This window comes from Centroberyx affinis, unplaced genomic scaffold (assembly GCF_046629955.1).
Source record: "Centroberyx affinis isolate AG114_WGS23_722 - 3 ecotype Tasmania unplaced genomic scaffold, CSIRO-AGI_Caff_v1 ptg001863l_1, whole genome shotgun sequence".
NCBI lineage: Eukaryota > Metazoa > Chordata > Actinopteri > Beryciformes > Berycidae > Centroberyx > Centroberyx affinis.
In genome coordinates, this window is record NW_027280240.1 from 30,825 (window position 1) to 55,869 (window position 25,045).

Here is a 25,045-nt window from a genome sequence, read left to right on the forward strand (position 1 = left end):
CTTATTGGATTGTTGGACGGCCCTGAGTGATCTCTGTCCTTCTAGGATTGGAGAAGCTCTGAAGATCTGAGATTGCGTCTTGTGAGCGAACGAGGGAAAAGAGATTAGTGTAATGTGGGCTCTTGCGCCGCTCGCACACAAAGGCGTCAGAACAACCCTTTCCTTGTGATCCCCCCATTGTGTTTGGATCAGACCTTCCCATGGGCAAGCCACTGCCTTGGACTAAGCATAAAAGGACTCTATGAAAATATCACACTTGAACCAACATGGGCAGCTGCAACAGTGAGAGAACTCCAGTTTTAAACAGAGACCTTAGAAAATCTCTTGCTATATTAGGATACGGCAGAAAGTATAAACAGTATTTGAATTTCTAATTTGTTAAGAATTAGTTTTATTTGTGCTTGGTAAGCTGTAATACCCTTTGATAGAAATACAATCCCTCATGAATTATTATTGCACTCATCATGAACATTAGTGCTTAGTAGGAGCGCACAAGGTAACCAGGCCTTATGATGAACCACATATGTCAGTTGTAATCTTTGATAATTCAGCCTCTGTGATTCAAAATATAATTGATCCAGCTTCCCAATGTGCCTGCATGTATTCCAGAGCAGGAGCGGTGGTCGTTCTCTATACTCCTTCACAGGTCCCCATTCTCTGCAAAAGCTGAACGATTAGACATTAGCCAGTTGGTGGAGGTTGACAGCCTGCCTGGTATCTGCCAGCTTGATCTGACATGAGATGTAAAATATGCTCCATGGTTGTGACTAAGCCAGCCAATCTGGGTTCTTTACTCCCCAGTCCAGCCTAAAGGATGCTGGGAGCCGTTTTGTTGGCACATGACTTTTATCAGATTAGATATGGCAACTTAGTTTTGTGTGTGTGTGTGTGTGTGTGTGTGTGTGTGTATCCGTGTGTTTGTGTGCGTGCCTGTACGTATGCTTGTGCGTGTTTGCCCTGTGAGATATGCATCCTTGTGTGCACATGATTTTTGTGTCCTTCTGGTTGTAAAGTTGTAAGCATGTGATACATTCTCATCTTTAGCGTGCGCTGAGGTGACATGGGTTCAGCGAATGATCTAACATAATGTGACACTTTGATTCACGATGTACAAGGCTGCACCAGATGCTTGACCTCTCCAGTTTGATTGTCATATGTCAAGTATGGAATTGTGTAAATGCAAAAAAAGCCGCGAGACACCGTGTCTTGCGTTTCCATTTGCTTTAAATATGGATGAAACTCTTAGTTCAAGTTTCAGCTTTACCTTGCTGGTTTCACAAAGGTTTTGAAGATAGACCTCCCCAAAAAAAAATATTACTCTGTCTTTGCTCACACTGAACTTGACGCTCTCCAGATATTGTGTGTTTGCCCTGTGGGATGGAAACAAGTACTGATCAACTGTGTGCATTATGGAACGGCTACTGTGACATCTAAAACAGGCAGGGGGAGTTATATGGAAAAGAAAGGATGTATTGGGCCAGAAATCAGATTCCCAACAGTTTTTGTGTGGAAAATGGTAATGTGCAATGCCAAAAATAAATCAAAGTGACAAAGGAGGAGGGTGGGAGAATAGATGGAACGGGGCTTGTGGCTGAAGTTCTGATGAAGTTAACCAAAGCATCTCTTTTTGTCCAGGTCTTTTGTTTCCTTTCTCATTAATTTTTTTTTACACCGACTTGGATTCGGTGCAAGGCTTTGCCCTCAGTGTGCATTATGAGAAAATGGCTTCAGCAGACCCAACCACAAGCTTTCTCTTGGTCTCTGTCTTTCTTTCTCTCTCTCTCTCTCTGTCTGTCTTTGTCATTGTCTCTCTCTCTCTCTCTCTTGCTCTCTGAGAGATGGGGGGGGGGGGGGGGGGTTTAAGCCCTGTTGGTGAAAAGATAGTCTAAGAGCAGATTGTCGGAGACTTTCTCAGACTAAAGACTCACTGCAGATAATGATGTTAGTGTTCATGTTGCCTCAGACCTCTCTGATGAAGTAGATCGAACTCCGTCTCCTTTACTCTTGGAAATTGATTTTTTTTTCTCCTGACCCACACATAGTGAGGCTCTGATATCACCGGTGAAGTCTTCACTCTTGGCTGAGAATACTTATTGTGGAAATACGAGTGTGAAAAAACACAGTAGCTGACTTCTCCCTTTTATTTCTTTATCATCCTTGGGCTGTATATTCTAAGAAACTGGTGGTTATATTCAATATTTGAGCTCAAGTCTTCTTCGTTGTTCCACTGCTTACCTCATCAGAGCCTTTCCATAACAGATAGGCTTCTTGGAAAGATGATCAAAATATGTTCCAAATGGCAGAGTTCCCTTGCTTATCCAGTACAGTAGGCCAGCATGACGGGTGAAGGACCTACTTTATTCATCACTCTTTCTCCTTGTACCATCATATAATAACCACAGCAGAGCATAAACACTACGTTGGAAAATGTGAACTTTCAACTTCAACCAAGTGGAAAACAAATCAAAATTGAATTAAAACTCATCTGCTCTCTCTTTGAGGGTCAGTGAATGTACATGCTTTAGAAACAAATGTCTATGGCGGTGGAAATTTTTTTTTGCCCAGTCAGAAAGTGCCGCTTTTTTTTTTTTTTTTAAACTGTATTTAAGAAATGATTCACAGTCTGCATGCCCATTGCCTCTGATTGGCTCAGCTGCACGTTCGTAAGCAAAGTGCAGATATAGTATTTATTTTGAGGAAAGCCCAGAAAGCCCAGCTCAGCGCCAGAAGAATGAAAGCAAAGGCAAAGAAAGTATGGTCTTCGATAATCAGTTTTTTGAATGGGACTAAAAAAGAGAAATCTGCTGAAATGATAGAGAAAGCTTGTGGTTTGGCCCTTGCAGTGAATTTCCCATGAGCCTCTTTGACAATCTGAGGGGATAGCCACTCTGGCACACGCCGCCCGCCCACATACAATACACACACACACACACACACACACACAGTCCTGTTCTTTGCCAGGCAGTACGGGCGTAGAAACTCCTGGGAGGAGGCTTGTCAGAGGGAGGATGATTGACAGGAGGTGGGTGAGGTATAGACTGGGGGGGAGCCGAGGGGGATGGGAGGGGCTGTCCTGTCTGAGGAACCGCCACACTCGTCCTTTTTTCCACTGGGCAGGATGGACTACATACAATCCACAACCACCTTACTGATCAGAAACCAAACGTTCAAATCTGAATTTTTGTTGAAAGTGATGGGAATCTTTTTGTTGCTGAAATATTATATGACTATAATCCATGAAAATCCTACATACTGTATACAAACATATACATATGACCTCACCAACGCACTCAGATGCATGCTTGTACACAGGCGTGCACACGCTCATATATGCAGCAGGCCTATGGTTGCGGTTTTGCGTCAGCGAGGAGAAAAGCTTTATGTCCTTGGTTAGGGGTGGGGCTGAGGGTAAGCTGGGGAGGTACAATGTTCCTCCTCATCCTCAGCAAAGCTAAATTTATTGGTTACCATCTGCAGGGTGGAGGAGTTTGGGCTGTGGCCAGCCCAGAGAAAGGCTTCTAATTAAACAGTCATCATTATCAACTTGTGGTCAGTGATCATCATCCCCAACACTGGCTCTCCAAGATGAACATGGAATCATTGAGGCTTTCCTTGAAGCCCATGCTGGACTGAATTAGAATGGAAGAAACAGAGGAGAAAAGTGCTAGAGAGAACGTTTTTCCCTCTTGGCAGAACAGGCAGCATGCGGCCCTGTGCCATATCCACTCAGGTTTAAACAATTACCCAACATCAGAGAAACCAGTAGAGCCTCAGTTCTGGAACAGTCATCGTGTTTTTGACTGCTGTACTTCAGGCCATGGTTTCAGACATGGCCAAGTGTCACATGTAAGGGGAGCTTTCGATAATTTCAATTAGTGTAAGAGGGTGTGCCTGCAGTATCTGTATCACTGCTGCTGGAGGAGCTTTCCTTTGAGGTTGACAGCCCCTTAATATAGTATTTCATGGTTTGATGTGTGAGTGACACAGAGGCGCTCAAAGAGGACAGCAAAATGGTTTATTAGGACCTAATTAGAGCCCTGTGATTAAAGGGGAAGTGACTGTGATTAGGAGAACCGCGGATGATGTGGAAAAATGGATGAATATTCAGAGGAGAAAAGCACAACAGTGTGTGTGCGTATGTTAGCGTGTGTGTGTCTGTGTGTGTGTGTGTGTGCGTGTGTGTGCGCATGCATTTGTAGAAGATGGTACAGAGGCCTGACTGCTGCAGAGCCTCATGTTATGATATCATCTCTACAGCAGATCTCATCAGAGGAGCTTTTCAAGTTAACCTATTGGGCAGAAAATGTACAAAAGACAAAGCTAGAATCGCCCTACAGCCTGCAGGTTTTTTTTTTTCTTCCCTATCTCTTGGAGAGCATGTGAGTATGTGCGCCCTCCGTATGGAAGAATCCAGAAATCAGATTAACTGTTCTTGTAGCCCGACCATTGATTACAAAAAAAGAAAAATGGGAGATGACGTCCGTTTGTTGCTTGTTTTCGTATGGTATCAGTCCGGCATGTAAGGGCAATGCAGTGGACTTTCACAGCCAATTGAACATGAAACCATGAGGAATGTTCAGCAAAGCCAGGTCCACCTCTGGAAGCTTAGGGCACTTGCAAAGAATCACACATTCTTGTGAACTTCAAAGTATGTGCTGTTAAAGAGATAAATGGTCTTATTATTATTAGTTTCCATCAATGGAGAGATTAGCATTGGATTTTCTTTCTTTTCACCCCACAAACTTCTAACTTTTTCAGACATGTGATAGCCACTACCATTTAGAAATCATTTATGGGAGTGTTCTGAGGGCAGGAGATAGTCAGCAGGGCCTTGCGATTTTACAATTTCACAACTGACTTCCTCCTTAAAATGACACTGGCTTACCTGCCTATTACTCCCTTTGATTTCTACAGTACATGCTTCTGCGCTCTGAGAGGTATTCATAATAAGCTTAAACTTCTCTGGCTTCATTGCTAAAGGCTGCTTATCTCTCGGCTATTCAAGAAAAAGAAGAGTAATATTTTTTCCAATTTCAACATTTTACTGTTAGGCCACAGTCTGTCCAATCCACGTTTTAGGGGGGTTGTTGTGGAGAGCAGGCATGCACACATACGGATGTGCGGACACAGGCATGCACACACACACACACACACACACACACACACACACACACACACACACACACACACACACACACACACATACACACACCCGTCTGTTCTGTAAAAATATTAGTAATCTTTTCTATTTAGAATTTGAAATCATACAGCTGTGGAATTTTGTTAGCCTAAACAGTGCTCAGTATTTCAACATTTTTATTTATGTGTCATACAATATACGTTTTAAGTTAATAACTATGATTGCTCTACATTTTATTTCTGAGCAGCTGCTAGTCTTATTTGAAAGTCTGCTTTGTTCCTTTAATTGAGATCTAAGTTTGTTTTATTCAGAGAAAAGGAATCCTGAAAAGTGTTTTTCTTGCATCACATAGATCATAACTTGCAACACTTATAAAAACATTTGACATAGTTGGACTTACAGTTTAATTTATTTACACCTTCATTTTGTTCCAATGCATCACTCAAAGCGTGCTCTCCTTCAAAATTTATATTCATAGGTAATGTAAGATATACTTGAAAAATAGTGTGCGGTGAACGGTAGTGGCCACGGAGGGCCCGCTCTCTTTTGCTTGGAGCAATGTCAGTTTTTCTAGTAGAATAATGAGAAGCATGTGTTTAGCTGGCTAAAGAAAAATTAGTGACCTTTCATGTGACCCACCTGTCGTGCTTTCAGCACCGTTAACACCAACCTTATGTTACTATCGTCCGGACAGCCACTCAGTCTGAGACGCCTGAAGAGCCTCTTCCTCCTGCGCTTCTGCTGTTCCCTCTTCCTCCTTATTCCACTTTAGGGGCCTTAGTATGACTGGAGATGTTCGGCCTGACACACACTCAACATCCCCATCAGCACAGACACTATTAAGGTTAGCACACAGAAGCCAGCTAAACAACACTTGGAAACAGTAACTAAAGACAGAAGAAGCTACAGGGAGACATCTTTAAGTGCGAAGTGTTTGTTTGAAGTACATCTTTCCCCAGCAGTGAACAGTGTGCAGTAGGTTTGTATTATTATACTAAGTGCTCCCCAGCCCTCTGCCTGCAGCTCTAGCCTGCTCAGTTCCTCAGTTTTACCATTGCCTGTGCCATGCTGTAATGGGTTCCCAGGGTATGATGGGAATATAATAACCGTTTGACTATGTTTTTCTTACCCCCCTCATTCTCCACTAAATGTAAAATGCGCCCAGCAACATGGGATATATAGTAGAGGCTGTGATGTCAGATGTTATTGCTGGATATGCATACTAGGAAATTTTGGATTATTTTCCAAAATCTGCTGTGCAGAGCGCATTATGTCACAAAGGCAACATTGTAGCTAGTTGGGTGTAGAGCAGCGTATGTTTCTCTCTCTCTCTCTCCCTTGTTCTATGCATTGCTTGGCCACCTTCTGTGCTTCCAGTCCAGACTACAGCCTTACTTTATGCCCATTTCCTCTCCTTGTGCTAGAATCAATGGACAATGGGCCTATAGGATACCTTACATAATGGAAAGAAAATTCATGCATTAAATTCAGGCACATACTGTGCAGACTAGTGACCGAGAATGGTATCCAGACTCGAGTTTTTCCCAAGCAATTTGATTATGCGCAAAATTGCTGTGGATATCTTGATAACATTACAATATTAGGGTTGGAATTTTTTAATTATGGTGGTATCAAAACATTTATACTGATGCTGTAAGTTAGACGCACATGGACATGCTCTCTGAAACATGTGACCTGATGTTATTTTCTCAGAGTTTAAATGTTGAGTTTAATTAACTGATGATTGACGTGTTCAGTGTCCTCTGCTGTCCAATGGGATGCGGCCGCTCTCCAACACTGCCTCTGTACAGTGAAGTATGGAATGGAAGAGTGTCCAATAGAGAACCTCCTGTTTTTCCACTAATTGAATTTGCCACTAAAATATGCTGGCAGGACCCCCTTACCTTGTTTGACTTATTTATTGCCTGACTGTAGAGGTAATTTGACCTTTCATTTCAAAGGCTCTTTTTTTAATCCAGAAAAAGAGTGTTAAACTCAATTATACCGGTGATCAGTGACTCAAACACTACATTTGTTTCCTCTGAGGGGACAAGCCAACTAGAACCCTGCTCTCTGCTCCTTGTCTTTTACTCCTGGCCCTCGCAACCCTACAGGGCAACAAGGGGGGCGAGGGAAATTAGGAGGAGAGAGAAATGGGGATGGGGGCAGGGAGGGGAGCTGAGTGAGATGAGAAAGGGAGAATGGAAAGAGAGAGAGGGAGACAGGGAGAGAGAGAGGGGGAGAGAGGAAAGTGCCGTACAGTGCCTGCCATGTCACAGGAGATTTGTGTCCTCCCTTTAAATCATTTCCCTCTTTAGAAGATTAAGAAGGCAGAAATATTCTCAAACTGATCATTTCCCCCCCCTCCTAAATGGACTCATTTGCATTTGCAAACGGTGCTATTAATTGTGGGTTTCAAAAAAGACAAATGATCTATGCAACTGTAAATAAAAATAAAAAGCAGAGGTTATAATGTTAATTGTTAAAATGGCTGTACAGGGGCCAGGGGAGCCAATGCAAAGCATACGCACCAATCACCATCAGATTTACACCGTGGCCACATGCGCTACTGAAGCATGGACTTCTTCTTTTGTTTATTTGACCCTTGATTCTTTATTAAGATATCAATCATTTTTCTCAAACAGATGGAGTTCTCATGTGCATCTGTTTGCCTTGTGCCTGTTTGCCAGTTGGTTTGGTAATCCCCCAAAAAGAAAGTAAAACTGAAATTTAGTTCACTTTCTAGATGTAGGCTTTGGGAGGTGGCAGAGAAACACACAGTGAAATGCTGTTACACAGTACAATGTGCCTTTCCCCAATTGCTGTTTGATGAATGTAGGATGAATCCTCTTTTGGGACGCGGCATGTGAATGTTCGATTGTAGCCATTCCTCTCTTTTTTTCTGAGAACACTGCTGCACAGTTGAAACTTGCTTTACTCTATAACCAGACTATAGAGGTTTCCCACATGCCCCTAGTTAAAGTAGTCTGCCCTTATGGTGTTGATCTAGGTGCTGAATGGTTATTTGTGAACTTAAGCCTGCCTTTGTAAATCTAAAAAAGTGTGACAGTAACGCAAATTATTGGTGGAAAAGGCCACTATCAAATAGTGTGTCCCTGCTTCTTTTCGAACAAGAAAAACACTGAATAATTTGCGGACACCAATGCCTTGTTGTAACCTGATCATTTATGGATCAGTTGTTTCCTTTCTGGTTTAATTCACCATGTGATTGATTTTCAGTGCAATACTGTCGGAAAATATCCACACTAAGCTGTGCCTGAAATAGGGAATCATTTGAATACAGATGCCTACGGCTTAGGCCTTGTCACTGGAAACCACTTGGAGTCAGGAGACAATTGCAGGTTGATTATGTTGCTTCTGACAGAAGTTGCAACTCCTTTGTACAAGGCAGAGATATTTGCATTTAAATGCTTATTGTAGGCATCTAAACAGCATAAAGACTGATTGTAAATGCCAGCTGTTGGGTTGTCCTTGGGAATAAAAAAAGAATTTCAATAAGGAAAATTGGCATGGAAATGAGGAAATTATTTTCAAACAGTGGAGCTGAAATCAATAAGTAGGAAATGGTGGAGTTTGTTGTGCTGGTTGTATTCGTCATTTCTATTGAGTGTGTTTGTTCGATTATGTATGAATCTATTTACAGTTAGCTACTGTATTTTGTATTGTGAGTGGTGGAATTACAGTGATTTTATTCAGATTAAGCATTTCGTCTTATGTTCTTTTGTTGGGTACAAAACAGTTTTTTTTGTTGTTGTTGCTACTCTACCCTGACTTTGTATATGTGGTTGGGCTGTATGCACTGCAGTGGGTAAATGATGTAGGCATTTTCTGTGTATTAATTTATCCAAATGTGAAAATTTATTATGATTGTTATGATACATTTGACTTGTCTGCTTGCCTCTTTTAATTATGTTGAGTTTGTAGGTATTTGATATAGCTTGACAGCTTGAGCATGTCATTCCTAGCTCTCTAGGTGCGTGTACATGTACAGTATGTGTGTGCGCATGTGTGCATATGTGCACTCTGCATGTGAGTGCGGTTATATATGTGTGGGTGTACATATGTGTGTCTGCCTGGTGCCCAAAGCAGAGTGATGCCCCTGCTGATTCTGCTCCTCTAGCTCTTTGTCCTGCAGCACTCAGCGTGTCTGCCTCCTCAGGAGACTGGCAGGCTTCTCTAGTGTGGCTCCACAAAGGCCCAGCCTCCTTTGAGGTGTTAAAAACTTCCATTTATGCATCTCCCTGGACAAAAAAGCACCGAGCCCATTTGAGTCCAGTGGCGACACAGGCAGACATTGTGGCCACGCTTCTCTAGCACTCATTTCACAGATTCTAAAACCAGTATGTGGTGAACAGGATTTGAGGGGCTAAAGTGCCCCGCGAGGGCCAGGCGATAAGAGGGAGAAACGCCACCACGCAGTAAACTAGAAGATGGGTCCGGGAAAATAAACACATTACCTGGGAGAGAGAGACTTGTTTTCATACCCCTCCCCCCCGAACATACACACATACACAAACCCCCATATTGAATAGGAACAGAAAAAAAGAAAGCAAGAAAGAAAGAAAGAAAGAAAGAAAGAAAGAGAGAAAGAGAGAGAGAGAGAGAGAGAGAGAGAGAGAGAGAGAGAGAGAAATAAAAGCAGAGCACAGAAAGAAACAACAACAAAAAAACAGAAAGAAAAAGAATAAATCCTCTTTTGGAAAAGGAGGAAATATGCGTATACGTCTCAGAAGTTAAGAAACGAGGTCTCATCAGTGGGCAGAAAGACAAGGCTATCCTGTGTTCTCTGGCTTTACAGTCTTTTGAGTGAAGAATATGTGAGAGGGAATCAAAGAGAATTGATAGGTTGCACGCCCGCCTGTTAGGAGCACTGGGGACCTGAATGCCGTCCACCGTGGAGGAAAACATTCTATTTGCTGGTCGTTTCTCTCCCTCTCCCCCGCCTCAACCCAGATGCTCAGTAAATAGACTTTTATTCTTGTTATTTGAGGCAGAGGAAATGACACATAATGTATTTGCCGTGCCGCACATGAAAGCCCTGTTCAGCCGCAGCAACTGTATCAGGCTATCGCTTGTAACAAACACTGGGCAGAATAGCTGCTAAGGGTGGATGTTTTTTTTCCTTCGTTTCACTTTATGTGACACTATTGCACTTAAGTATTGACACAGCCAGAATGCCCGTCACTGTTTTAGACCCTCTCAACAAAGATATTTTAACTGCAGTGTCACTCTGTTAGTCATGCCTGACGTATTGGTGCTAGACATTTTGTGAGCGTCTGGCCCGCTGTAGTTTCAGTGTCAGGACAGAGTGTAGCCGCCTCATACTGAACCTCGATCAGTCAGAGAAGCAGAGAGAGAGAGAGTTAGAGAGAGAGAGAGGGAGAGAGGCAGAGAGAGACAGAGAGGAAAATGAACACAGGCAAAAACAGAGGTTAGCAAGGCTGTGACAGGTAACAGTGTGCAGGAGCGTGGAACAGCTGTGTGCGTGTGATTGGCCTGTTTCCAATACCAAATAACTCAATGATACGGTGGATCTTGAGGAGAAATAAAGCTTGTCTTTCTAACACAGCAGTGGAGCAAATTTTTTGTCCATGCCTGTTCACCACACCAGTAGGAAGTTAGAGCTCCGGATTAATAAGGTTATCAGCAGGCGATTCCTCCGCAGATACTTCCCTAAGGTGACCTGTGCTGCCCTGCCAGTGTCTACTTTGCCTACATGGACAGGAGCCCTTTCCAGCCTAAGCTTGACCCAGTGTTCCCACTCTTGGCTCTGGTGATTACGCACTGCATGGAGACCGTCGTTTCATATTTCACAGTTGATGGTATTGGAGAGAGGATCGACTTTATGGAATTGGGTATTCATCAGACAATCACATGTGTTGAAATACTATATTAGACATTTCTGTGCCAGAATGTTCCACACTTCACCTCGCCACCCTCCACACCCATCCCCCTCCTCCCATTTCTCTATTTCCCCTGGGACTGCCGTTATAGACCCACCTCATTGCATCCCAAACTCCCTGAGTCCCCAGGCCCGACTGTGCGGCTGCTGCTTCTGCAGAGATAACCAGACAGCATCCAGGTAGGGAGCAGCCTGCTGATGGCATAGATTACCTCTATTGTCAAAATAACTACCTCGGCAGAATTCCTACTTTAGCGTGTTTGGACGCAAGAGAGAGTGAGGATTTGGAACGGAGGATTGGGAGGATATTTTTTAACATGTTGCAGATCTGGATGAATTCCAAACAGAAGTTCAAGTGCAAGTTTTGGCTTGCCTCATGCATATCCACACACAAGTACACATGCACAAATGTACGCATGTATATGTGCACACATGTACGCACACAGACACGGACACAGACACACAGGCAAGCGATGCAAACGCAATGTAAAAAATGTCCTAGGCCTATGTCCTAGTTTAAATGCAGTGTAGCCATCTGCTTTTATGAACCTTGATACCTGAATTAGTTAATAGCACTAATTGTCCTAGTCCTACTTTATATATTTAGACATTGGTCGATGCACTATTATGCAATGGTTGATGTTTCCTGTGTACTCATGGTGCTGTGCACAGTTGTTGTGGTGGTTGTCTATTGATGCTGAGCCACTGTCACATGACGGTCGAAGACACAACACTCTGTTATGGTCAGGGAAAATCAAATCAAGCATACCCCATACTGTAGATGAACACATGCCTGGAATTTGAAGGTTCATTTGATTTGAGAGGGAGTCTCAGATGCTCTCCTAGCGGTGGCTGTGAAACAGCTTTCTCTTACATGTTGTGTAACAGGCTTTAGCCCAAATGGCAATTCCAGGAGGCATGTGTTTGATGTGCAACATAAGGATAGCTGAGCAGATTTAAGTGGGAGGTTTTAGTATTCGTGTATGGGATAACTCTATATTTTACCTTCTGTATCATGGTAGATATATTGTATGGAATGTAGATCTGATATGGTGCCCTGATAAATTGGATGTGTGTGTGTGTGTGTATTCTCTGACAATTCCCAGTGCTGGAATAAAGCTATAATGTTTGAGTGTTTCACTGTGCATATTAAAGCTTTAGTGTGCGGTGTGCGTACTGTGTATGTGTATGTGTATGTGTGTGTGCATGTTTGCACTTCATGTGTGTGTTATATGTGTGTTTTTTGTGTGTATATGTCTGTGGTGTGAGGTGGCTATCACTGGCCAAAGCTAGAGGAAAGGCCACTCTTTGACAGAAATGCCACAGGTGGCTGTGAGCTCTCTGTCCCAGCTCCTTTGATGTCAGCGCCGTTAGCCTGTTATGATTTTTCTGTCTGAGAGCTCAATCCCCTGTATTTTCAGCGTAGTGTTGTTGATTTTATTCCAACGGCAAACTATTCTTTGTGGCTCCGTTTGACCGTTCACCTGTGGTCTAATGGCTTGACTACTGATGGCTCTAATAGTCCACTAACATCTCTGACACTCCAGTGGTGTAGACAGCTGGCGGTAGTCTATAAACTTATGCATATGTATCAGAGGTATTTGTTAGTATTTGTCAGTCATACATGGCAGTTCTCTCTCTCTCTCTCTCTCTCTCACACACACACACTCTCTCTCTCTCACTCTCTCTCTCTCTCTCTTCCAACTATACAAAAATATGAAAAACTGTGCCTGTGGTTATTGGACAAGATGACTTGTTTATAAAAATGTAGTGAAACCATTAATTTGAATTTTGACTGGAATTTTGTTTCATAAATTCCTGATCCTCTAATTAGGAAAGGGAATGCCTGTTTTATATTTCCTGCCCTAAGGCCTAATTCACAGCAGGAAAAGAGCTACTACACGCAGCTACAATAGGCTGGTTGACACTGACTCCTTTATTACACCACAGGGATTACTGCAATTGTTTCATGGTAATATCATTTGGTTTCTCTCATTATTTGCAATTATGAATTATTTTTTTCTTAAGACAAATAATGAATTTAAACAACCAATGAATAAGAAATACATTTTCCCATTTGTTCTTTCCCTCATTGTTCTCAATTAACATCAGCTTATGAATTCAAAGGCTTGTTAATTTCTACCCCCTGTAATTATAAGAGCTCTCATTTATTAAGGCACAACAGGAATTAGGCCTATAATCAGATGTTTGACAAAGAAAGACTGGTTTATCAAATTACCACCCATGTAAGATGTGGTTTATTCAGCAGGCAGTGATTGTTGTGTAAATAGCACAGCTACAAATATAAGTTAATTGTGTGTGTGTGTGTGTGTGTGTGTGTGTGTGTGTGTGTCTGTGTGTGTATCGGAGGTGGGTGGTTGCAGGAGGAGTGCGGTGCAGAAAGGTGAGATAGTGCGTGTTAGCGTGCTTTGAGAGGCGGGAGTAGACTCTAAACTCAGAGGTGCTATTCATGTAACAGCTTTCCATTCAGCTGGGGTCACCTGGGTCTCCTCTCCCCTATTGTTACTTCCAGCCTCAAGGCTACCACATTCAGATCCGTCTGTAACTATTGCCTTTATCTGGCTTATTCTGTTAGACCTCCAACCTCCCACGCAACAGTCTGCGCTGCGCTCTGACAACAATGTGGCGGTAGTTGGTACATTTATCTGGTCTTGTTGTTGGTGGCTTAGTGGCCCCGGCCATGGGAGACTGAGGTACAGTAGTGCAAATTAGTGACAGATCAATTAAGCGTGACCTTAAAAACCCTTGGCCTTGTTTAATTGGCGGTGCTGAGGCAGGCTAATTGTATAAATCAGCTGGTAATGAGATCTCGGCTTATTGTGAAAAACAAGATAATGTGAGGAAATGAACATGAATGAGCTTACTGTATTTTCATCTCTCAAGCTTTAATATCCCTTAACATTTTTGTTCTCAATACGTTTTTTCACTACTACTTGACTTGAATGTTTGTGTTGTAATCTGGGTTCGCCTGATGTACGCATACTGGAGTTTGCTGGTTATTTGTATGCACTGTAACAAAGCTCTTAAGTTGCAGGACTTCAAGAGACATGCTGTAACTAGCAGAGCATGCCACTAAATAAATCATTAGCAGGCAGTGCTTGAAGAAAGAAAGCAAAATTAAATAAAACAACCGCTTTATATGAAAGCTGTTTATTAGAGGAATCCACAGACTGGAGGACAGATTAATGAGGTACCAGAGAAGTAGATTTTAAACATTGTCTAGGACTGGTTCCCGATGGTGACAGCTGTGCGGACTGGAGGTCAGACACTAACAAAGCTGTTCTAGCTCAGCTGTAGAGACTCTGACCCTCAGCCAACAGTCACCATGGTCCCAATTCTCTTTCTCTTGTCCTTTCTCTATTTGTTCTCATGTGGGTAAATACAGTTATCTAACTACCCTGCTGATTTTAACTATGTTCTACATTCAGGGGCATTTTTTAATCAAATGCAAGATATTTACAGTTAATAATAACAACAATTTAATGAAAAGGACACAATTTAAGTTGTCTTTTCTGTCTTCTGTCTGGTTCCATTTCAGGTCATTTTACATGAGTTCAAAATCAACTAACCAGTGATCGCTGGGAGCTGGGGATTGAGTCTTTCAGTTTTTGTAAGTATCAATTTGCCTCTTCAGTTGTTTCTTTCTAGCCACATGTGCCATTCACCCCTGGTGTCTTTCACCCACATTGAACACCTGCATCAAATGAGGTGGACAATTGCAGTCACACAATGTATGCACAATTAGACAGTTACAGGTACAATGTTACTGACACAAATAGGGTTTTTTGCCCTGCTCATTTATAGCTTTTTAACATTAGATCTGTCAACTTATTTTCTATAGTGACCAAAATATATTTTCCTATATTGTGTTTTTCTATATGTTTTTTTTTTTTTTTAACTTTTCTTGGTGTTTACTGTGTAATATAAATCCCTGTCTTGTGTGACATGCATTGTCAAGGCCAAATGAGGCTTTCTAGTATTTATTGACTGAGATTTACTCTAGTACTTTATTCTGTCTTTGAGGCCACCCAGAAAACATAAACACTGCCTCTTTTTCTCAAAACCAGAGAAAAAAAAAACTATATCAGGAAAATTTCAAGTGTCTTTAGCTGGAATGAGCATTGAACATATTGTATTACAAGCTCCTATAAGTACAGTCAACAAAATATGCAGCTTTCTTGATGTTACATTTGGATTTAAAAGTGACACTGTGGAAAGCGCTCCATTGAGCAATGCTCATTAGAAATGTGCTGTTAGTTACCAAAACAGTGCTGTGTGCACCAGAAAAAAATAACTAATGGGATGTTTGTTGGATTTGTTGAGAAATAATGGGTCTGTGGCTGTGTCAATGAGAGACACCAAGGAATTAAATGATCAAAACTAATTTTTGGACCTTATACTCCTCTTCTCTCTGGAGTTACTGTATAGTTTTGAACATCCGCAAAAGTTACAGCCTTGGCAAATACAGAGTTTCTGCAGTTCCACGCCTGAAAGAAATAGGGATTTTTATTTATTTTGAAGACTAACTTTATAATCTCCTGTACTCTAAGTGAGAGTTTGCATAGCAACAGAGAAAGAAAGTTGTTAAGAAACGCAGTGCCTCACAAAACAGAATAGAGCATAGTACAGACCTTTCTGCATTGCTATAATATTCCTTTAATGGTCTTTGCTCTGGTGCTGCTCTTGCAGCCTCTCTAATAAAAATTGTATCTGAGATAATATTAAGCAAATAAAGCTGAGAAAGTTAGTTGATATTAATCTTTTCTTCCAAATGTCAGTTGGAGATATCATGAGAGACAGGACAGAGTCATATTAATGTGGTTGAGGAGCTCTTCAATATCATCCTATCTCAAAGTTCATGGCCATTTACCATTGTTTATCCATGCCATTTCATGTCAAACACTGTCTTCTGCTCAGATGAATATGCACCTGTCTAAGGTCTGCTGTCTTTGCTGGTGTGCGTTAGTGTTGATAATTTTGTTGTGAATGGCTTGAGTGAGCTTGTGAGCGGTTGTGCTATATCTTTGTATGCCAGGCCTTTCTGTCAGTCATCACACTCTGTAGCTTTTTCAGATCACACACTGTAGATTTTTTTACTACAACTAGAGTGATTTAATCGGACAAACGTATTCTTTAAAAGTATTGTATATACACATCAACAAGAGACATGACAGCACCAGGAACATCGTGACACCTTCTGACAACAGAACACAGTTGTTACTTGCCATAGATCAACCTGACTGAACAACAGAGTACGCCAGTTTACAGTTTAGAACATGTACACTCATACGGTGGACTTAAAAAAAACCCTTCTGTTTATGCTAAGCTAACATAGCCAGAAGACTCTCCCCGTCTTGGGCAGCAAGCCAGAGGCAGAGCAACACCTCAGGCCTCCACTGGACGAGCCTCATGCGCGTTTCAAAATTTTCAACATTAATTGAACTTGCTGGCCACGCCAAAAATGCTCCCTTCCTCAGGCAGTGGATAGCGGATAAATGACCCTTGATGCTCCAACGCTAAAAACTCAGCTCTGTGCTCCGTAGAAAACAAAAAATTAAATATGACTTGCATCAATATACCTTTACTTTCATATCCCCAGTTACACATAATTGTCATTCAACAGATAAGAGCATTATTTGTTCCCACATCTAACGGTTATGGTATAAAGTGACTGTAATGTTATTTAAGACTTGTCAGTGTTTGTTAGAATAAAGAATACAGCCCGGGGGCACTAGTGACCAGCAGTCACTACCCATCTGTGTCCGAGTCGTTTTAGTGTGCCCCTTCGTGATACTCAACGCACCATCCTACTCTCCTGTGCAATTCTATCAGCCAGACCTCATACACTCATAAATCTAGATCCTTTGCAACTTTAATCTACATGTTTAATTAATCAGAAAACGAGGCAGGGAGTAATTTTGTTTGTCTGTGGAGCACTTGTGGAACAAGTTTAATCACTCTTGTGCGATCCCATTTGGAAATGCCTGAGGATATGTTGGAGCATCTGAATAGGCCAGATACACTCTTTGTTAGTATGTGTCATTTATCTAATAGGCAGTGGGCACAGAGTCTCACGGAACCATTTTGTCAGAAATTAAATAAACAGCACTTCTCCATAAAATGAAAATGAATAACCTTTGAACGGTTATTTTTTCATCTATTATTTATCAAATGGGTCTTTCAGTCCACTGACCCTGCAGTGATTATGGTCAATATGTCGCTAAACAGAAACCGCTTGACAAAGACTTCATTTTAATTTCATCAGCCTCAATTACTTCAGAGGATCCCAGTGTGCATTTGGAAAATTAATTGTTGCACATTTCATTACCTGGCAAGAATGCAGAAAACCTGCATGAACTGTATTCATCTTACTAAACTTTGCATTCAATAAATAGCTTGCCGTGATCCTGTAGCACTCATAAATGACCCCGTTTGGAGTGCTGCAACTTAATGAAACATGCTTTGAATATTGGCCTTTGATTAGGTGTGTTGTCTGTGTTCTTTACAGCAGGTGATTAAGACTGGTCCATGTTTGAAACACCCGAATAGGATATAACCTCTCCATTTCATGCAGTGGTTATCTGGTTATGATCTGCTCTGTGCGTTACCGGATTTATGTTTCGTTTTTTTGATGGCTTGATGGGCTTTATTTCATTCTCTGGAGAATAAAAACCTAATATGGACTTGGCTGCTTTCCTGCTTCTCAAGGTACGTTCCTTGTACTGTAGGACAGAGTTTTACCTAGTAGCTATATACGGCAGAAAACAGGACCAAAGAACACACCATTAATCTTCTTGCTACCCCAGCTGTGGAAAGTAATGCATAACTAAAAGTCCGGTAAAATGAATTAATGATTTCAACCATGAACTTTTCTCCCAAAACGCCATGAATCGTCTCCAACTGATAATGCACCACGACCCTGGAGTGTGAAATCCCTGTTGCGTTGAGAGTAGCCAGTTAATTGATTCGCAAATTATTTAAAGTTTGTGGTGCCCAGGGGAGTGCTAGGCTCTAATGACGGCCCATTTCGAAAGAGTTGAAAAACTCTTCCCAGGCAGGCCTGTATTGAATTGTAATAGTAAGCCAACAAGTCTAATCTGAGCCTCGGGAGAGAGAGGGAGCCTGTGTTGCTTGACTGGGTCAGTCGAACATGCTGTTGAAATTCTTGAAATTCTGGATTAGATGAGGAATATTCCATATCTAGCAACATCTAGTCTGATTCTCCTCTATTCATCTTTTGAGGCTTACTTTTTCCTATTGTGATGCTTTTATCTGCTGTATGGTAAATTAAGTAACTTTAATCACTTTTCCAATGCAGATAAATGCATAGCTAAAATGTGATTATATTTTACAGTCAGCTTGCAAATGCCATTGTTCTTGCACATGGCAGTGTGTCATTTATCTAGCAACATGACACTCATTGTAGTAAATTCAGCCATTACATTTCTGAAGACGGCCGACACCAAAACGAGTTTGACTGACTTGGGCCGGGTATAATATCATTACTCTGTAACTTACTTAAAACTCTTAAACAGGCTGACGAGAATTAAGGTTGAGAACACTAGTTAATGAGTGATATGTTTATAAAACCATTGCTTGCAGATCTTTCTGAGAAATCAACGAATGCAGTCTGCATTAATTAATCTCAGCATGAAGTTCAGAGATGTTTTTTTTGTGGTAATGTCTGAATTAGGCAATTTACTGGCTCAGCTCGTAATTCTGTACAGAATAGACCCAGTCTAGTAGCCTACATACGTTCCATTGCCTCCGAGTAGAAGTGGTTGGATCTCTGTGCTAATATCAAGGAGCCTCTAATCTGGACCCATTAGCAACTGCTGTCATTCAGACACACGGTGTCGGCCTGATTTAAATAAAATGAAATGAAGATAGTTGTTTCTGGTCCCTTGGCTTCACTCATTGCCATAAACATATGCTCTGTGCCCCGCTTCTTTCCATCTTATTTATGACTTTAATTTGTTGTGTGGGCTGCGCTAGAAATCAAATTTAATCCAATCCTCCCAGGGACCCTGTCATATAATAACATGGTAATTTCTGTGTATCCTTTTGAAAAATGAGGAAATTAATTCTTCCTGACATGTTCTAATTATTCCAGTGTGAACGGCGGATGGGCTCCCCTCCTTCTTCCCATCCCCCCAGCCCCCTAAGTGTCAGTTGCCGACGGGTGGCGAGGTGCTAATGCTGACCAGCAGCGCGTTTAATTTGAAACATGAGCAGACACCTTTCAACACACCTTCCTAATGTTAGAGTGGCTCACACAAATTAATTCACTACTCATCTGGCAGCTCTGACTCTGATGTGTGTGCATGTGTGTGTGTGCTTGTGTTGGGGGCTGGGGGTTTGGGGGGTGGATGGGACACTATTGCCATTAGGTAAGGTGACATAAGGTGTGTGTGCACACAAACCCTTGTGTGTGTGTGTGTGTGTTTATGTACCAGCCTGTAGGTGTATGCTGGTATGTCAATGTGTGTGGGCAAGTGCACATGTGCTGGACCAGGTATCAGCATATTTCATGTGACTGGGTGTTGAGGTGGCGTAAAGCTGTCTGTTGGGACACTGGGATCGCTTGGACAGCTTTTTTCCCTGGATCTCCCTCCTCTCTAACTAACAGTACCTTTTCACACATCCCCCCTGCTCCACTGAGAGCTCTGAAGAGCTTATTTAATTAGACTGTCATCAGCCAGTCTTTAGCTTATCACTTGAATCTGCACAGGGACACTACTGGCAGAGTTGTTTTGGAACAATGATAGCAAGCTCTTCTTGTATTTAATGCTCAAGACTTAAACACTAATTTATTAAAACAAATAACTGTGGTGTATTTACAATAGTAAAAGAAATGATCGAGAATGCTCTGGATTGTACATACCAGCACATCTTATTTCAGAGTGAGCGGTTCAATCCTTTGCAGATCACACATTATCTTTCTAAATGTATTTTATTCAGCAAAACTAGCTCATGCAAGGCAAAGTGTGTGTGTGTGTGTGTGTGTGTGTGTTTCTCAGTCTGTGTGAATACATTCACTCTCACTGAAGACACAAGGCTGACCACTGACAAAAGACTAATTGGCCTTAGCATTGTCAAACTCAGCATCCTATTGACTTTCAACCTTTCTCAAAGAGCCTGCCTTTCAGTGGTCAGTCAGCAGCTAAAGATTTCATAATTACCTGGGAGTTGCCATTTGAAAAAAAAAAAAAAATCTGTTTTCATGCTATTGGCCTGGTATGATGAAATAAAAAGGGTCAGGACAGATTATGGAGAACAACATTGGTTGATAATTGTGACTAGGTTAAAAAATAAAATAAGCTGTGTTCTCACAAGTGCCAAGAGTTTGTCTCTATAAGTCCAAAGCTCTGTATACATTCAGGCTTTTGAGGGGAGAAAATGTGTTTCCACTCTAATTATGTACAGTATCTAAGGAGCTGAGACAGGAGGAGAAAAAAATAAACAAACAGAATTTACTGAACTTTGGAGTCGGGTTAAAGCCACAGAACTGTAATTGATTTGGTGTGTGTGTGTGTGTGTGTTGTCTCTGGGTCGTAGAACAGAGCGCTCATAGCCGTGGCGTCATGGTCGAGGAGAAGAGAGCATGGCTTTGTGAGCGGTGGGTGGGTCTGCCCATGACTCAGAGAGGGGAGAGGCGTCAACATGGCCACCCGGCCCACAGGGATTAAAGCCCCCCCCACCCCCCCACCACACACACCCTGCAGGGTTAATCACTGCCATCTTGGCTCCATGCAGAGGGAGCAATTGCACTCTCCATCACTGTGGAAGAACTGAGGCACAAGCCACCAGTCAGGCTGCCACTGAAGCAGCTCTATGGGTAGACTTGCTTCATAAGCTTGTTTCCACTCGGTACAATAGGACGTTTTGAGCCCTGGTTCACTTTTTAAGAAGGTTGGAGTTCCTGGATCAGCACAGCGGCCCTTCCTCTCTGTCCTCCCCTTTGTCAATTACTGCTTTTTTCGGATGGGTTTGGTTAAGAGACATACGAAGCAACCTGTGATATAGTCAGTTGTAAGATAGATCAGGATCTATGTAGGTAGCCTCTGTGTCTCGCTGCGCACTTCGCACTACATGGGCCTGTTAATGACTGAAGGCCGTCTCGTGCCAAGACCCACATGGCTGCTGGCGGTGCATTAAATCAGCAGTCAATTTGACTGGAAGTTCGAAATCTGGGCTAGGTTAAGGGGATGTGCTGAAGCCGTGTTAATAGCTAGCTTGTTGTCCATATGGTACTGCTTTAATAGAGCACATTTGTTGCAGATGGTGAGAGACTTGGTTAGGCAGAGGCAGCTTTTGGCAGGGGCTCGTTCTTCGAAAGGGCTGCCGTGCCGCTCAGCCTGGTCCAGGCCAGCTTAGTGTCTTTTAACATTGATGTCTATCCTCCCCACTTCTCCTTCACCAAAAAAACAGTCTGCCCTTGAATTATGGCCTGGTCTTAATTTAAAACCATTCTTGTTTTTTTTTTTTTTTTTTTTTTTGATCTATGGAGAAGAGCAAATACAATGTGGCTCAGTCACTTTTTCCTGAGTTTGGTCTCCAAACCGCACCTTTGCTTCCATAGGCTAAGTTCAGTTGTCTCCATGACCACAATGGGATTGTAGACAGCAGGTCCAGCTGAGGAAACACAAGCAGAGAGACAGTGAAAGAACGAAGGTTATGGAATAAAACCAATGATAAAGATAGAAACTGAGTGTGGCCTAATCTATTTCATTTCCTCTCCTGGCACTGCTCTGTTTTAGTCAGCCTGCTGAAGGATTCAGGTGCCAGTAAAGCATATATACAGTATATTCAGTGATAAAAGAGTCCTCTCTATATCCTCTCAGTGTGGGTTTGTTGAGGTTTTGCATCAAATCCCATAATGCAATTATGTGTTTCATTGGGCTCTTCCCAATTTCTGAACAAAAGTTGTATATATATATATGTGTGTGTGTGTGTGTTCATATGTGTGTGCATGTGAGTTTGGCAGCACACTCCTCTGTGTGTGTGTGTGTGTGAGTGAATGTTTGAGTTTGTGTGTGTGCCTGCCGTAGAGTATGTGTGCTTTTTGCACTCAGAGAAGTGAGGAGACACGCTTGATCTGCTCTGCACTGTTTGACGGTTGTTTTCTCACGTTGTCACTGGCTTGGTGTGCTGTGGTGTGGTGATGGTATTATGTGCGCTGGGCCCAGCTGAGTGGAGAAGAGAGCAGAGCAGCAGCGCCCCTGGCTATGCCACTCCCCCCTCCCTAGACACCTTATTGTGAGAAAAGTCTCGACTGAGCCCTCTGGGCCTTGTGGATCCACTGCCTTGCTAAGTGCTGGCCAGACTGAAAGGCACAGTGTCCTTGGGCCCAGCTCATTCTTTCCATTCTCTCAGAGGCTTTGTCTCATAAGCCAGGAGAGCAGGGGGAGAAAATGCCAAATTACACCCATGTCACTAAAGCTGAAGGTGTTTAGGACTGAGATGTCATTTGCTGTTGTGTTTCATGTTATTCATGATGATGTGCATGAGGGAGCTCAGCGCTGCAGCAGGAGAAGTTCACAAATTAGTATTTTTTCCTTCCATTACTGGCTCAGAGTATTGAATTTTTCAGCAGGAATTTTGAAATGCACACTTTATAGCTCTTGAATTTGAAAGTCATGAAATTTCAGTGATGAATAACAGGACGGGGATGGTGCAGTGATGAAATGTTGAACAGAAATGATTGTTTAACATGCTGAAAATACTTTTGTAAGAGAATATCCTTGCCATATTTTAGTGGCTGAATCTCTATTTTAGGGTAGTTTTGAAATCTGAGTAATATTGCAACCAGTGAACACAGTTCCACTCGCAAATCTGTTTTGCTTGTTTTTAGCACTTAAAACAAAGCACATGGAAGCCCCAAATCAATTTCCAACCAATCTTAAAACAATAAAAGTGTATATTCTACAGCCCAATAACACAGGCTAATGGAAACCTGTTGTAAGTCATTTTTAGCCATGTGCCTCCAGTATTTTGTGAGTGAGGCTTCTGAACGACCCCTGCGAGTGGTGACATCATGACCACATCCTCCTGCCTCATTGGCGCTGTGTGTCCCAGCTTGGATCCCTTGTGGCCAGGCTCCCAGAAGCCACAGCTCCCTCGCCACACATGGGCTGCAGCTGGACCACCGTTGGCTACTCTGAGTAGACCGGGGCTGCTCTGGGATCTGTGGTTACGATCCTGGATGTATATCTCTGCGCACAGCCCTGGAAACACTGTATGGAGATCAGTAGGCAGTAGAGTTTATTTGATGCAAACATATCATCAGGCTCTCAATGCAAACCAATGTTGTATGCAAATCCACTCCCTCGATGGAAAAGAGGTATAATTAATGATGTCAGTTCATAAAAAGAGAGGATGGGTTCCTAGCCATCTTTCTGCTTTAATTAAAGACATGCCTTATTATAGGAGGAAGATGTATGCTCTGTGTTTTTCTTTTCTTTCTTTCTTTCTTTCTTTCTTTCTTTCTTTTTCTTTCTTTCTTCTTCCTTCCTTCCTTCCTTCCTTCCTTCCTTTCTTTCTTTCTTTCTTTCTTTCTTTCATTTTCTTTCTTTCTTCCTGTCTCTCTTTCTTTTCCTCTTTCTTCTTCTTCTTGATTATTCCTCTTTTCATAGTTAAAATGGTTCTCTGTGTATTTCTCCTGCCGCAGAACCCCACACGCTGACATGGAGGGCTTTCTTCGTAGCAGCTTTTTACTGAGGTTAGTTTCATTTCCGTTGTTGCCATTTAGGATCATAGATCGGGTGGTAGTGGGCTAACAGGGGTTAAACTTTCTGACACATATTTTAGCTTTAGACCTTGTTCTGTGTGTGTGTGTGTGTGTGTGTGTGTGTGTGTGTGTGTGCATATGTTTGTTTGTGTGTGTGTGTGTGTGTGTGTGTGTGTGCGTGTCTGTATATTTGTTCTGTGTGAAACAAGGATTCTAACTTATTTACCCAAGCTGTGTATGTTATGATTGTGCTCATGCACTGTGTGGCTGACTGGCATGCTCACCCCCGATAGCCTACAGTCAGACTGAAAGCACAGTTCAACCTCCGGGACAGATGTAGACTCCCCCCCCCCCTCTTTCCCTTCCTCTCCCCTTCACAGCTTAGTGGACCTGCAGGTCTTAGATCAGGCTTTCTGTGTCTTTACACTGCATGCTTTTGTCTGACCGCTCTCCCCCATCTGCCCTCCCTAGCTCGCCGGCCTAATCAGGGTGGTTGGGGTAAGGCTGGGGGTGGCATATCGGTCTTGTGATGTTCTGTTGTTTCCTGTTGAGTTCTGTGTTTGTATTCAACCTACCATAAAGATTTACATTTTTTGTCTTTACCCTTCCTGTGATTCTAATTAAAAATTTGTGCTGTCATTACACACAGAGGAAGTAAATAAGAGAGCGTATTTACCATTGGCTCCTTTCCTAGTGAACCACCTTCTCTAGGCTCCAGTGTTGCTCCCTAATTAGGGTTGGCTCATTAGAAGCCACAGCAGCAGCATCTGCCTTTCAAAGCTGCTGTCAGCCAAACTTTACTAAAGCTAATGAATCCTCTTTGATTTCTTTTTCAAAAGGTCACTTATTTGATTAAATTAACAGCATTTTTTTTTTCTCTTAGAACTGTTGGGGGCATTTTAAAAAGAAAGGACAATTTGATACCATTACTCTCCTTAGTCAAAATGTCCTGTAGGAATTCAATAGGAAAATCTGTTCAAATTGGTTCCAAAATACAAGAGCATGCAATAAAAATGTATTTATCTTTTGAATCCTTTAAGACCATACTAATAATAAGATTGATAGAGTCCTACAAGTTTAAAAAATAAATCCTAAAGGGCTTTACAAATGTTGAGTTCTGATTGAATTGCAATTGGGTCCAATTATGTGTAATTCTATTACATGAATCAGATTCACATAGACTTTTTGACAAGAACGTCTATGACTTAACCGTGTTTTGAAAAAAAAAAAG

At 42.1% G+C, this 25,045-nt stretch overlaps 1 protein-coding gene across 1 annotated transcript in view; it reads left to right on the top strand.

Annotated features, from left to right (window-relative positions):
* The window catches only part of LOC139653077 (transcription factor SOX-6-like), a 142,414-nt gene that overhangs the window by 6,470 nt on the left and 110,899 nt on the right, over positions 1-25,045 (top strand). The window contains exons 3-4 of the mRNA XM_071530034.1: positions 14,623-14,694; positions 23,755-23,805. Coding sequence (XP_071386135.1) covers positions 23,771-23,805 — 35 coding nt within the window. The 5' untranslated portion in view covers positions 14,623-14,694; positions 23,755-23,770. The remainder of the gene's footprint in view (positions 1-14,622; positions 14,695-23,754; positions 23,806-25,045) is intronic.